Source organism: Mus caroli, chromosome 1, assembly GCF_900094665.2.
Source record: "Mus caroli chromosome 1, CAROLI_EIJ_v1.1, whole genome shotgun sequence".
Lineage (NCBI taxonomy): Eukaryota > Metazoa > Chordata > Mammalia > Rodentia > Muridae > Mus > Mus caroli.
The window spans coordinates 33,946,296-33,960,196 of NC_034570.1; the positions used below are offsets into that span (position 1 = coordinate 33,946,296).

Here is a 13,901-nt window from a genome sequence, read left to right on the forward strand (position 1 = left end):
AGGAACGAATGCAGGGATTGAAGAGGCATTTGAACACATTCATAAAGCGTCGCAATGGCCAAAAGTTAGAAGCAGTCCCATTGTTCTTCAGTGGGTGAAGGATTAAAAGTGTGCAGTATCCTTACAGTGAATTGTCACAGCCTGTAAAAAGAGGGGAATTCTGGCATATGCTCAACATAGAGGAGCTTTGAGAAGCATTGTGCTAAGTACAGTAAACCTGCCATCAAAGGGCAAGCATCGTGTGATTCCACTCAGATGAGGCACCTATGGTAATTCATTTCCTAAGGATAAAGTGAAGGGCGCCTGTCACGGGCTGGGGGAGGGGCCAGTGAGGAGTTGCCGAGTGGGTATCAGTTTCCATTTGGTAAGACCGAGTTCTAGCGATGGACGGTGCTGTCAGTATACAGATGTGCTTGACATTACTTCCGAGTATATTTAAATGCAGTATGGGAAACCCGGATGTTGCTCAACAACATGTTCAGTCCCCAACACCAAAAAGAAAAAAGGTTAGGTGGTAAACTTTATACTAAACAGTGCTTTATCATAATATCTATAACATGTGGGACTGTTGGCCTTAATGGTAGCTGCTACAGGCGCAGAATATCCTAAGCGGCCAAAGGCACAGAGGGAAAGTCGCCCTGGCTCTCAGACTGAGAACTATGGGCTGCTGCTCCCACATGGCCTTGCGTCAGCAGTGCGCATGCTCAGTTCAAAGACCACCCCTGTGAACTTGTATTTCCCTTACTCAATAGCTTCCATACAGTCCTTTAAATCATCCCATTGTATAGCATATCACAGGAGGTTTCAAGGACGTAGGCGGGCTTCATTCTTACCTGAGCTGTGTTTTTAGTTTTTTTGTTTTGTTTTGTTCCTTTGGTTGGTTGGTTTTTTGGTTGGTTGGTTGGTTGGTTGGTTTGTTTGTTTGTTTTGTAGCAAGGCTTTATTTTCACTTCAAGCTGAGACCGCATTGGCTTGCTTGAAAGAATGTGTCGAAATTATGTGTGACTTTTTAACACTGCTTTTTTTTTTTAACTGTTGCTGCTATAAACACGAAGCATCATCCAAAGCAAGAATGTTAAAAGCAAGAGCATAGTGTCCCTCTAGAGCATCTTACATGAGCTGAAGTTATAAAGGCTAGATGTGGACAAGAGTCCGCAAGTGTACATAATGACTTGGCCTGAACGCAAAAGACCAGAAGTGAAATGAAGAGGTGACTACAGTTAGCCGAGAGACATAAATCTAATGTGTGTTCCACCACAACAGTGTGACTGGAGATAGCCCTAATGTACTGCTCATTTAAAGCTCTGGAAGAGAGGACCTTAAGTGTTCTCTAACCACAAAGAAATGATCAACATTTGAGGAGGTACCAACGCTTGCCCTGGTTTGAACATTGTACAACATACCTGAAACATCACCTGGCTTCTTCTTACTGTGTATATTTGTTAGGAGTCAACCTAAGAAATAAGGGCTAGGGTATAAGTCCGTAATGACGCTCTCCAGCAACATACATTGTGCCCTGGGATTCCTTCTGAGCATGCGCAGTGAGGAGAGCGGCTAGCGCTGAATCAGCGAGAGCTTTTGGAGACCCTCCCAGTTTGTACATGAGGATCAAGTCTGCTTTCTTGTTGACTCTGGATAACACTTTGAGACTCCCCCAGCCTCTTAACCTTTGCTTTCTCATGGGAGTTCTGGAACTCACCCGTTCACCACTGTCTACCATCCCAGTTTACTGGGCAGTATAAACACCAACAGTTGAACAAAGACTTGAGCAAAATGGAAATTTCCCTCTCCTTAATGTTTGCACATGGTGGTCATTCCATAGGGGAGATGACCATTGGTCCCCGTGTTCTAGGAAAAAGATATAAAACACTTCTTAATCCTATGTGTGTTTAACGTGTTGGGAAATGAGAGAAGAAATTGGTCATTTTAGAAGAGTTCTTGGCCTGTCTGGCAAGGGCTCCTGAAGGATCCAGACTGGGCTAAGTGAGCATGTCCCCACCAAGGACCCTGGCTAGCCGATAGCAGTGAGGTGGTCACTGTTCACAGCAGCCCTGTCTTCCTCTGATCTATGTGTTGATCATTTCCAGAACATGGCTAAAATAAAAAGACTCTCTTTGAACTTTGTCTGTCAGATAACAGATGTTTTCTACAAGGAGAGGCGCGGGGAGATTCTTCTTTTGGGCAAACACACGTGGCCCTGTATTTTCACTTTTCTAATTAAATATGCAATCAGGAAGATCTTCTTGGGCTCCAGGTACCCAATGGCACATCCACTTCCCTACTGCTACATGAGCAGAAAGACAACAGCTAGAGGAATCTCTAGAACACAATGAACAGCTTTGCTTTAAGGGGCCGTAAGAAGCAGGTTCTACTCCTAACAGGTCTTTCCATGGAAGAAGAAAGCTGTCCTTGATTGGGTCCTCCCACAGCCTTGGACTTAAATGTGCATCTGGCTGAAATCCAGAACACAGCATTTCAAAAGTCACTGGTATGGTTCCAAATAGGTCACCCTCAGCAAACATTCCACCCTGGGCTTTCCAGAAACCACACACCAGAGTATAAAAGTTTCCTTGCCCTCATTTTACCTAGTTGCTTCTAACCACAGCACCAGATTGAAGCGTTGGCAGAAGCCAGGGCCTTTCAGCTTCTAACTCTTGGATCCATGTGTTCCCAGGGATCTCTGTAGGTTGCCTGCCTTTGAGGTTGTTGCTTTTGTATCTGTTTCTCCCTGGTGCTAATTAGCTAAGGTGTCTTGGTATAAGAGATCAAGACCCAGTTACAGCAGAGCTCTCTGAATACAGAGGCAAGGGGTTGGAAACATCTTATATGGAGTGTCTGGTGTAAGCATCCCTGGCCTCTAAGAGCTGGCAGCAAAGTTTGTCCTCTTCTCAGCCAGGCAGCATGGACTCCTCCCTCAGTGGTGATCAGCGATCAGATTAGACAGCAACAGGGTTCAGATCGTGGCAAATAAGAAGCTATTTCCCAAGGCTGTGGTCTCACACCATCATCTCAGATCCATATTACAATGGAGCTATGTAGAATTTATAGGCACACATTTATCAACTACATCTTTCTGTTCCATCTCATCTGGGATTTGAGAAACTTCATGCGCAATGCGCAAGATGGTCTATAATTTTAACTGAAAGCATGTCAAAAATATCCAGACAGGATGAGGGCCGCAAGAGGAAGTTCACTTTCCTCAACATATGAAGAATTTACCCCTATTCACACTAACCCTCAGGGGGAAAGTCTTAACTCCGTTACCAAAGTCCTCTGGCCCTTTAAAATTCTCAGTGAATGCCAGGAAGTAGAAAAGATTTAAGTAAGACATACAGTTTCCCTTTAGTTCAGCCAACTGCCGACCTAGCCATCTCATGGAGGCTCTTATCTTGCTTGCCTTTCTGCTAAGCAGACCTGGCAGGAATAAAAAGAAGCCAAGCATGATGCGAGCCACGTAGGCGGTACTCGGGCTAGGATGTGGCAGAGTAAGCACGCGACTGTCTCCCAAGAACGTTGCTATCTGGCTGTTCAGAACACACCCAGCAGAGCATGCTGCAAACCCTGACATCTTGCTGTTCAAAACAGACCGACTAGAGCAAGCTGCAAAGAAGAAGACATGGAGTCTGAAATCACTTAGCACTTCATTAGTGGGAGACGATGCCTCAGGAATGGACTGGAAAGTATTTACCTCTCAATGGCTCCACACCATAACTAAGCACATAGTTAACATCTGTCAAACTTAGGGCGTTAGGAACCTCCTTCTGCTGAGCCAATCTCACCTCTGACTGCTAAGCCACGTCTTTCTAGATATCCATCAGCATCGTCTCTCATTTGTTTCAAGAGATGCCTAGAAAGTCAGCTCTTACATTCCGTGTGGACTAGTCATATGCTTTCTTACAGACTTTGCAAAGAGCATATCGCAGCTCATCCAAGGAGAGTGTTTAGCTGAGATGACGGAGCTGCTGTCCGAGTGGGACATGGTCAGGACATCTTTCTCCTTCTTTACTGCTAACATTCACTGCTAGCTCTGATCTCACCCCCATCCTTTCCTAAACCCTATGAGATAAGTTCCCTTCCACCTAAGATCCCCAGGCCATTCGTCCATTATTTGCAGCTCATCTTGTGTCCTTATCATGACTGATAGATACTATCTTAGAAAAGCTCAGAGCTTGGGAACCTTTGGACCAAACATTTAAGTCTGAAGACCCAAAGCTGTGTCACCCTTCAACTCTCCAGGTAGCGTCCCCTGTTAGACACTTCCACTGTTTGTCAACCCTTGATGGTGATAGAGCATGGAATTCCCAGCCACCATCCTGCCAGGGCCTCCTTTGGAGCAGTGTTCATCCTTCAGTAGGTAGGGTAGTGAGCTAGCCTGAATGCCAACGACTTCCAGAACCCTCCAACAGTGGCAGAGTGGAGGAACTGTAAAGGACAATGGACCCTAGGGTCCTCAAGTCTGTGTGCCAGTTACTAGTGAAGACCAGAATGTTCCTTCCTGAACTGAGCCCTAAGCTCAGTTTGAGTGTGGAACAGACTTTCTCCCTGAGGGAGTCATCCAGAAAACCGAGAACCCGCTGGGTGTAGTAGGACCCCTGTGCAGCACTGGAGATGGGAAGCAAGACCCGGCTTCGTGTGAAAAAGGCCAGCTTCCCCAGCCTTTGGCAAGGAGAGCATCAGTTTTGAGTAAGCAAAATGGAGAGAGAGATAAACACTCCTCTATACCATGTGTGCCTCCAAGGTCTCTGGCCAACCGGAGAAAGCAGGGCTGTGCCGACAGTCAGTGGCAAATCCTTTTGAGATGTAAGGAAGCCAGTTGTAATTAGATGTATTTTTTTTCTATTATTTAAACCTAAATAGGTAATTGAATCCTTAATTAAGGGGCTTTAAACTACCTTGGGATCTGAAGTGCCAGAGAGTTATTCTAAGTGCTAAGTGTGACTGTACAGCATGCATGCGTGTGCTCCTCTGGAATACATGAGAGCCTTATGCTTCAAGTAAAACGTCATTTCACAGTTAACCAGCAGTGTGGAAGGGAGCTTCCTCTCCTCGGCCTCTACCCCCTCTCCACCTCTATTAAAATATTCACCCTGGGGGATGGCAAGATGGCTCAGCAGGTTAAGAGCACTGACTGCTCTTCCGAAGGTCCTGAGTTCAAATCCCAGAAATCACATGGTGGCTCACAACCACCCGTAATGAGATCTGACGCCCTCTTCTGGTGTGTCTGAAGACAGCTACGGTGTACTTACATACAACGATAAATAAATCTTTGGGCCAGAATGAGCGGGACTGGAGCAAGCAGACGTCCTGAGTTCAATTCCCAGCAACCACAAGATGGCTCACAACCATCTGTCCTGCTACCATGTACTCATATACATAAAATAAATAAATCTTAAAAAAAAAAAAAAACTATTGGAAGGCAGCCAGGCCAAGTGAAAAGTGCAAAATCCCACTGAATGACCACCACGCCAGTCTCCGCTGCTCTTGAGGAAGGAACAACACATATTAGGTGGGGATTTCCCACTTCCCCATCTTCTGCCCCTTTCCACAGGAAATCAGGGAGAAGGTCCTTGCTGGAAGCTTGTGGGTTCTGTAGCCAAGAGGTAGCTCAAATCAGGTACATCAGTAGAGACAGAAGAAGGATGCCGCCTTAAGTCCCTAGCGGGTCCTCAGAAATTTGCTTCCAAGGTCTCGGTATCCCAAAAAGAGTCAAGAGAATTTTATGAGGTAATTATCTGGCAGGGTAATGTCTCTTCAATTTGAGCAGAGAGGATTTCACATCTGGGAAATTTTTAATGTCTTTTTTTTATTACACAGATGTTCACGTCTGCAGACCTTCCCTGTGTGGGATTGTCTTCCTTCCCCTTGATAAATCTCTTGGCTCACCCCACACAACGAGCCTACAACCGTCTTAAGCCAGCTCCCGCCAGATGTGAACTCTCTCGAGATCACTACTTGCCATTTTACGCACTTCGTGTTTGTGTTTGGAAACATTTATTAGTATTTATGCAAGTGGATTCAGAGAATGAGTTTGGTAAAGTGAATTTATTCATGTCAGTGGAGAGCAGACCACATTATAGGATCATTTGCAAACCTATAAATATAGAAAACAAAAAAAAAAGTGATTGGAAAGCTAAACTATAATCCTGAGGATTTCATTTTAAACGCATTTGGTTTCCCGACGTTCCATATGCTTTTGGTTAAATTGGAAGGCATAATGATACTGAAATCTGTGAGTGTAGAAAGCACAGGTTAAATAGTCACTTGTCACTGTCCACTGGGGGGGTTGTCCCCAGACACATTAGACACCAAAACCCATGGCTGGTTGGGCCCCTTGTATAAAACAGTGTGATATTTTCATAGCACCCAACACCCCATATATTTTAAATCATCTCTAGCTGACTCTCAGTGCCTAGCACCATTAAATGCTACATGCTTTTACTCAATTCCTTAGGAAACAATGATGTTGAAAAGATGTGTTTGTGTGTGTTTGTGTGTGTGTGTGTGTGTGTGTGCATTCAATAAATATATAGTAGCTTTTTTTAGATATATGGGATCCATAGTTGGTCTGTTTTGCAGACTCAGAAGTCACAGTCGTAAAGAGCCAACTGTAACCAGTCACAATTTTTAAAGAAAAGGTTGCATGATCCTCTGTTCTAGAAATCCTTGGTCTTGGAGTATGGTTAGCCAGTGGAGCTCTGGAAAGTGCCCATGCCTAAATTATGTGATCTGGACAGAGCCCAAATGGCCAAACCAGAGGTTCTAGGGGAGCCAGCCAGACATTGGAATTTGAGGATTCTGTGGATGTGCCAAATTGGTTATTTTCATATTTTACTGGGTTCTTTCCTCACCAAAGTCAGTCAAGACAATAGAATTTTTCTGGCCCAGAATGTCAATTAGTTCTCCACAGTCACCCTGAAGAAAGATCTGGTGGCCTCCAGGAAGGACTTCACTGATGCCAAGTGGTATCTTAGGGGGTGCACTGGGAGCCCAGTGTAAACACATTGGTGGCCATGAATTAAACATTTACTCCCTGTGAACCTGGGTTCGGACAAAGGCCAGTGGGGCTCTCACTCCAATAGCTTCTCTCTGAGCGACTTTTCCAGGCCTCGGTCTCCTCAGAGCTGCTTAATACACGGCTGGTACCAACATTTAACAAGTTTCCGTGCGTCTGGTTCAGAGTTTCAGAATTGCTCGGTTGTCCTGTTGCTCTGTGGCCTGTGCTGGGGAGGATCATCATCGCAGGGAGCACACGGCACACGTCAGAGCGGAGCTGCTTTATAGGCGGCTGGGAGAGAGACAGTATGGATGAAATCAGAGTCTAACCATCTCCTCCAAAGGCAGAACCCCAGGGGCCAAGGACATCCCACTAAGCACCACTTCTCAGAGGTTCTACCACTTCCAGGCAGCACCAAACTGGAAACTGAGCCTTTACCACACAGGTGTTTGTAGGATATCCAAGTCCCAAGCTACATCCCAAGGACATCTTCTCAGGGACCCAGGCCCTATGTCATTCCAGACTCCCTAAGATGACAGACCCTTCATGCCTGAGAAGAGACCACTTCTTTCCATGGGACGATCTGTAATGGGAACAAGCTGGACTATGACATTTACCTTAGAACATCAGCAGAAGTCAACATCTAGCCCTCCGCTCCTGTAGACCGCAGTTCTCAACCTATGGGCTGTGACCCCTCTGGGGGGTTAAACAACCCTTTTAAAGATCTCCCACATACCATACATTTACATTATGATTCTTAGCAGCAGCAAAATCACAGTTACGAAGTAACAACGTGATAATTTTTATAATTGGAGTCACCACAACATGAGGAGCTATGTTAAAGGGTTGGTGACACTCCGAAGGTTGAGAACCTCTCCCATAGAAGGAGGCCCTGCATTATAGAGCAGTTTCTCCAACACAAAGGAAATTCTGAATAGCTTGTGGAAGTGAAGGTCAGTGGGGTATGGTGACTACTCGCATGGACTGGATTCTCAGTTCAGCCACTAGGAAGATGACCTAAAGCAAGTGCTTCCCTTTCCTTATGCGTGTTCCATGGGAGTAACCAGTGTACCCTGATCATCAGGTTGTCATAAAAACAGAGCAAGTTAGGATACAAAAACTCCTGAAAGTAGGAAGTGTCGGGTAGGGGTTAGCTAGTGTCACCAGGCAGGGCTAACTTGTGTGTCTTTCTCCATCTCAGTGCCTAGCCCCTCCTGTAATGGCTTTGACAACACCCTTTCAAGACCCTGCCGTGTGCCCCTGGGAAAGGATGTCTGCTTCATCGCCACCGTGCGCCTGGCAACCCCGCAGTTCTTAAAGGCAAGTCCCTGACAGTGATGTCATGGGGACCTCATTCTTCAATGTCACCGTGGCTACGTGCCATTAATCATCCTTGTGGAAGAGAATAAAATTGCAATAGAGTTCATTTTAAAAATTAGTTTTTGAAACTCTAAATGTCTAGTTTCTGTGCCTGCCCTACCTGCCCCCCCCCCAGTGGCCCATCCCAAGCCCCAGGTTCCTGTGGATTGTTTGGTTTGAAGGAAGCACCTACTACTGATAGGTCCACAGAGATGGTGGCTAACTGCAGGCTTCGCATGGTTGCAATACCATTGTGTGCTAAGTAGGTGTGGCTCAGACTGTAAGTCAAGGAAAAAAAAAAAAAAAACGAGCATTGATTGTATTTCCCTTCCGTGGTCTCGACTCACATCTCTGGTACAAATGTGGATGGAATTAAATTAGTAATTCAGATTCCGACGAAAAGCCATCTCCACATTTGCCACAATTCCAGATAATGGGAAGCGGGGGAGGGGCAAGGCACTGTGTGGCTCCTAGGTCCTTTTCCCAATTTGTGAAATGAATTGAGGATCAGCTAATACGGAAATTAGCTACAGATGACAAATTTCGGTACAGCACTATTTGGAGATTATCTCAGAACAGTTTTAATTTGTATTATCCATCCTTCATTCCTTTTGAACTAACCTAGGGTAAGCATCTGGCACCCCAAGCAACGTTCTGCCTTTTTTTTTCTTCTTCTTCTTCTTCTTCCTTTTCCAACACAGGAAATGTGTGTAGCTGACGAACCTTTAGAGGAATTCACTTCGAGGCATAGCTTGGAATGGAAATTTTTATTTCTGGATCACAGGTTTGTGAGGAGAAAAAAAAAACATATTTGAGTTGGGTCCTTTTCAAGTGTTGTTTGCATGAGCCAGGCTCCACTTGGGAGAATAAAGTCCAGCCTGGTCCGTGAGAGGGGAAGGACTCCTTGGCAGTAGGAACAGTTGTTCTCAGCTAAGGGGAAGGCCGGTACCCTGACATCCTTGTGCCTGTCCCACTTGTGATTGGGTCCTATGTTCAGAGTGATGCCTTAGCCCCAAGATGTCTTTGGGGTGGTCCTAACTCAGGCCATTTCTAGTTTCCAATTGGCAAGAAACAAATGTGAGGAGAGAAATTCTCTGATTTCTTTCATCACCCTTTGATCCTTCAGCCCAATTCTTCATCTTTCCGTCACAGCATCACAGCTGATGAATGAGCAACCACTGTTCCCCAACCTTTAATCGGGGGCATTGGGCTGGATCAGTCTCTAGCTGTTTAAATTCTTCAATATCTATAAGTTCTTATTATCATTCAGGCCAGGTTATCCCAAGGACTGGAGTGCCTATACGCTGAAACAAATGGGTTCTTTACAAATAAAGGCTCTCTGGCCCTAACCGTTGTTACATTGTTGTATTGCTACATTGCTGGTTTCCTGCCCCCTGGTTCTTGATAAATGAGGCCTCCATGGAAACTAAGCTTGCAAACTGAGTTGTTAACAACCAGTTTATGAGTTGTGCTTGAAGAGTTCTCCATGTCTCCCTGCAGAGCCCCTCCAATCATAGGATACCTGCCCTTTGAAGTACTCGGCACCTCAGGCTACGACTACTACCACATTGATGACCTGGAGCTCCTGGCCAGGTGCCACCAGCATCGTGAGTACCACTCACCTGCCTGACCGGGAGTTTGCTTTTCAGGGTCCAAACAGCAGGATTCTGTGTCCCTGGAAGCCCTGCTTGCTAGGGTGGGCCAGGCATGGTGTCCCATGCAGTAATCATGAGGACTACTGGAATTTGTTCCTATACTTAGCCCTATGGGTCCAACATGGAATTGATATTGCCCAGATCCCTAGCAACATCCCGCTATCATCCAGAAAGTCATGCTTATTAATCCTAATCAAAAAATTAAGGCAGGGCTAAACTTTCTTTTAGGCTATGGAATGCACTTGAAAGATAAAATACCAATCTTGAGCAGTCAGACATTGGTGGCAGACCACAAGGCTAAGGTTGATCTCCTGTCCTCCCTAAATACAACATTCTCAAGGGAGTGGCTCTGTAGCCTGACTTTCCCAGTAAACATTCTTTTGGACATTCACCCAAAAGATGCTCGGAACTGTGACCAGCATCTCCTGGCTGCCCTCCAGGGTGGGGTCTGCTGAGAAATCCAGAAGCAGATGACTTTGCAAGGTGCTGCCAGTATGGAAGGGGTATGAGCAGGATCTTGAGGGGATTGCAGGGCACCTCCAACACTGAGGGAAAAGTCAGAAAAGGCTCTGTGCCGCAGAAGAGGGGAACACTCCAGCAAGCATTTAGGGTAGGCCACATGCCCTGAAAAAGCAAGAATCACAAACTTTTCCAGTTCTCATTCACAAGAAGAAACAACCACTCCGAGTCATTTTCGGCACCAATGCTCAGCTTTGAGTAAAAACAGTTTCCATAACATTGAGCTATGGCTTCTGATAAATGGTCCATGGGCATTGGTCTTCAGTAGATGCCTTACCTATAGGAGCTGTTCAGACTTCCTTTCTGTGCTGTTGGTGCTTGTTGACAGAGGAGCATGCTGAAATTGCAGCTAAGGTCTGTTGGGATATAAAGTCCATCTTAACCGTCACCCCTTGCTCCTCAAAATATAGCTTAGACAAGCCACATAAGCACCAGATTAGCTTTAGTATAGACTCTCGGGCTCCCTCCTCCAGGGATCAGGGTTGGGATGCACATTCAGATAGGAGAAGCGTGTCTGCCTTAAACTTCTGGCTGCCTCTGACTCTTGTAGCATAGAGAAGCCTTTCAGGTTGAAGAATTACACTGGGCATCTGTAAGACTTGCCCAGTGGCTCTAGCAAGATGTGCTTGCTTTGTAGAGCCCACACTTCCGTTTGTTGGCCCTCCCTGCTCAGAACTACATTGTTTTGAGGCCATGGTTCCCTTTGCTAGCCCCACTTCCCTAAGTAAGATTCCTCGAGATGGATTTCATTACAAGATGCTAAATTGCAAGCCCTGTGGCAATAAAATCCAAATTGGTCTTCTTCCTCAGATCCATAATTTATTTGTCTGCCTCACATGAGCTAATAAACCACTGGTGTGCCTTCTGTCCTGGATCCTCCCCTCCCCACAGGAGCCATCTGCAGACAAAACTCCAGGCAGTTATGCAGCTGCAGGGAAGACCTGGACTGTAGGCGGCCATGACAGACTCTATTCTAAAATGGTGTAGACTTGAGACTCAACTGTGGATGACAGCTGGAGAATCTGTCCATCGGTAGCTAGTTGTCAGGTCTATTTTGGGTCCACTTCTCCCAGAGTCTGGATGCTCTCTCCTCTGCCCGGCTCTTGAAGTTCCAAAGGCTTTGTACCTCCAGCAGGAAGATGAGTCCCAAGAAAGCCAGGGCCTCCTTTTACTTAAGCCTCAGGAAAATCTATCCTTGTGTGCCATCTTGTAAGGAAGAGCTCTGTAAGCCTTTGTGCAATTGGGAACATACAGATCGCTGTATTAAGAATTCTTCCATTTGACTGAATCTGACTAAGTCAAAGCACGTGCCTAGTAAGCGTGAGGCCCCAAACTCAATCCCCAGGACCCCACCACCCCCCCCAAGAGTATTAGATAGTATGGTAATAGCCCCTTAAAGTATGATGCTACCAGGAAAATAAGCAATATTTGGTGCTGTCTCCTACAGTGTTTGAATTTTAGTTGTAAGTTTTGGGGGCAAGGTCACTTTTACATTAGCGCATATTACATACAGAGTCTGCTGTTTCTCCTCCTAGTGATGCAGTTTGGCAAAGGGAAGTCGTGTTGTTACCGGTTTCTAACCAAAGGGCAGCAGTGGATTTGGCTGCAAACCCAGTACTACATCACCTACCACCAATGGAACTCCAAGCCTGAGTTCATCGTATGCACACACTCGGTGGTCAGGTACTGCGGAGCCTGGGCCTCTGGGAGGTGTCTGGGAAGGTGGGTGAGGTTCCCCCAGGGATAGGGAAGGACCAGGGACCACCTTAAGTACACCCTGTATGAGAGGAGAAATTCCGGCTGGCATCTGCAGCAAGCTGGACAGTCAGAACTCAGCCCCTGCCCAGGTAGACACCCCTCTCCTCCAGGCCTGGAACTTCCTGTGAGTTCTCAGTCAAACCCGTTTGAAAGCTGCCAGGATATTACTTAGTGAGTTCCTGCTTCGGTGACCTACTTACATATTTTCCCTCATCTCTCTCCAGCCCCCAGCTTTTCCTTGTTGCTGTTTTTGAGAGGAAAATTAAAATGTTGCCACCAAATAACTCAAACACATACATTTTTTGTTGTTGTTTTCCTTTAAGGCAAAAAAAAAAAAAACCTGCTGGCAACTGAGGTAGTATTAAGAGAACATCTGGGTTGCCTGTAGGAAACTGGCCCTAGGGGTCCCTAGCAACTTTGGGGAGCCCTCAGTTCACTATGGATAAGCAGGGAGTCAAAGGGTAACAATATATCGGAATAGCATAGATGTATCCCCTGTGGGTCCCCAGCTCTCAGAGGTAAAGGGAAGTGGCCATCCCCCCTCCATCCCAGCACAGACCCACCAAGACAACTAGTTGGCCTGAGGCTGGTTTAGAAGAAAGACTTTGTGCCCCGCACAGTGGCGTGCTCCGATAATCCTAGCATGGGAAGCTGAGTCAGGAGGATCTCAAGTTTGAGGCCAGCCTGGGCTGAAGGTGAGACCATGTCTCTGAAAAACAAAATAATAAAATAATAAATAGCCCATCCTTCTATCAAGGAGATTTTACATCCATATATGGCTAATCACTGATGGAAAATATTTTAAATTATATTCATATTAAAGATATACAAGCATTTTTTTCTGCTCACTGTTTGTAAAGAGCATAGTGTAGCAGCTATGTGCAAAGCATTTACATTGTATTGCACTGTGTGTTAAAAGTCTGCAAGAGGGTGATGTGCAATGCTACCCCATTTTATATTAGGGACTTGAGCATCTATAGAGGGATAATATGTATTTGTATGTGTACGTGTATGCATGTATGTGCATATGCATATATGCACATATATGTATGTATATGTGTATGTGTGCATGTGTGCATGTGTGTATGTCTATATATGTGTATTGTATATATGTATATTATGTATATGTGTATATGTGTGTATGCTTATATATGTATGTATATGTGTGTATGTGTGTATGTATATGTTACATATACATATATGTGTAACACATGTGAAGATTGGCACACGTCTCTGCATATATAAATGTGCATTAGTAGGAGGAGAATAGGGAAGCACTGGTCTTTCTCCGCCATTGACCGCATCTCATTTTATCACAGCACGCACTCATGCTCAGACTCCTTCTTTGGTTCCCAGCCCATCCTCTTGGGTGTCCTCAGTCAGTGGCTCGTGGCCTGTGGCCTTGTGGCTAGTAGTCATTCATTGCCTCTCAGGCTGTGTCTTTTCCAGTGGGCTGCTCAGTCTCTCGGAGAGGATGGAGAGGATGCATGACACCCTTGCTCTCTCCTTCCTCCCGCATCGTAGGAAGAAGCTAGGTCTGGGAGAGCATGGGGACTGAGCTCAGGAAATAAACCAGGGCTCAGACACTCCAGGCTCTCATTCCAGTCTCCTCCTAA

At 45.7% G+C, this 13,901-nt stretch overlaps 1 protein-coding gene across 2 annotated transcripts in view; it reads left to right on the forward strand.

Moving 5' to 3' along the window:
* Npas2 (neuronal PAS domain protein 2) overlaps positions 1–13,901 on the forward strand; it is a 164,628-nt gene that overhangs the window by 118,358 nt on the left and 32,369 nt on the right. For both annotated transcript variants that reach the window (XM_029482993.1, XM_021158035.2), the window contains exons 8-11: positions 8,196–8,314; positions 9,055–9,137; positions 9,854–9,960; positions 12,063–12,210. In XM_029482993.1, the coding sequence (XP_029338853.1) occupies positions 8,196–8,314; positions 9,055–9,137; positions 9,854–9,960; positions 12,063–12,210 (457 nt within the window). The remainder of the gene's footprint in view (positions 1–8,195; positions 8,315–9,054; positions 9,138–9,853; positions 9,961–12,062; positions 12,211–13,901) is intronic.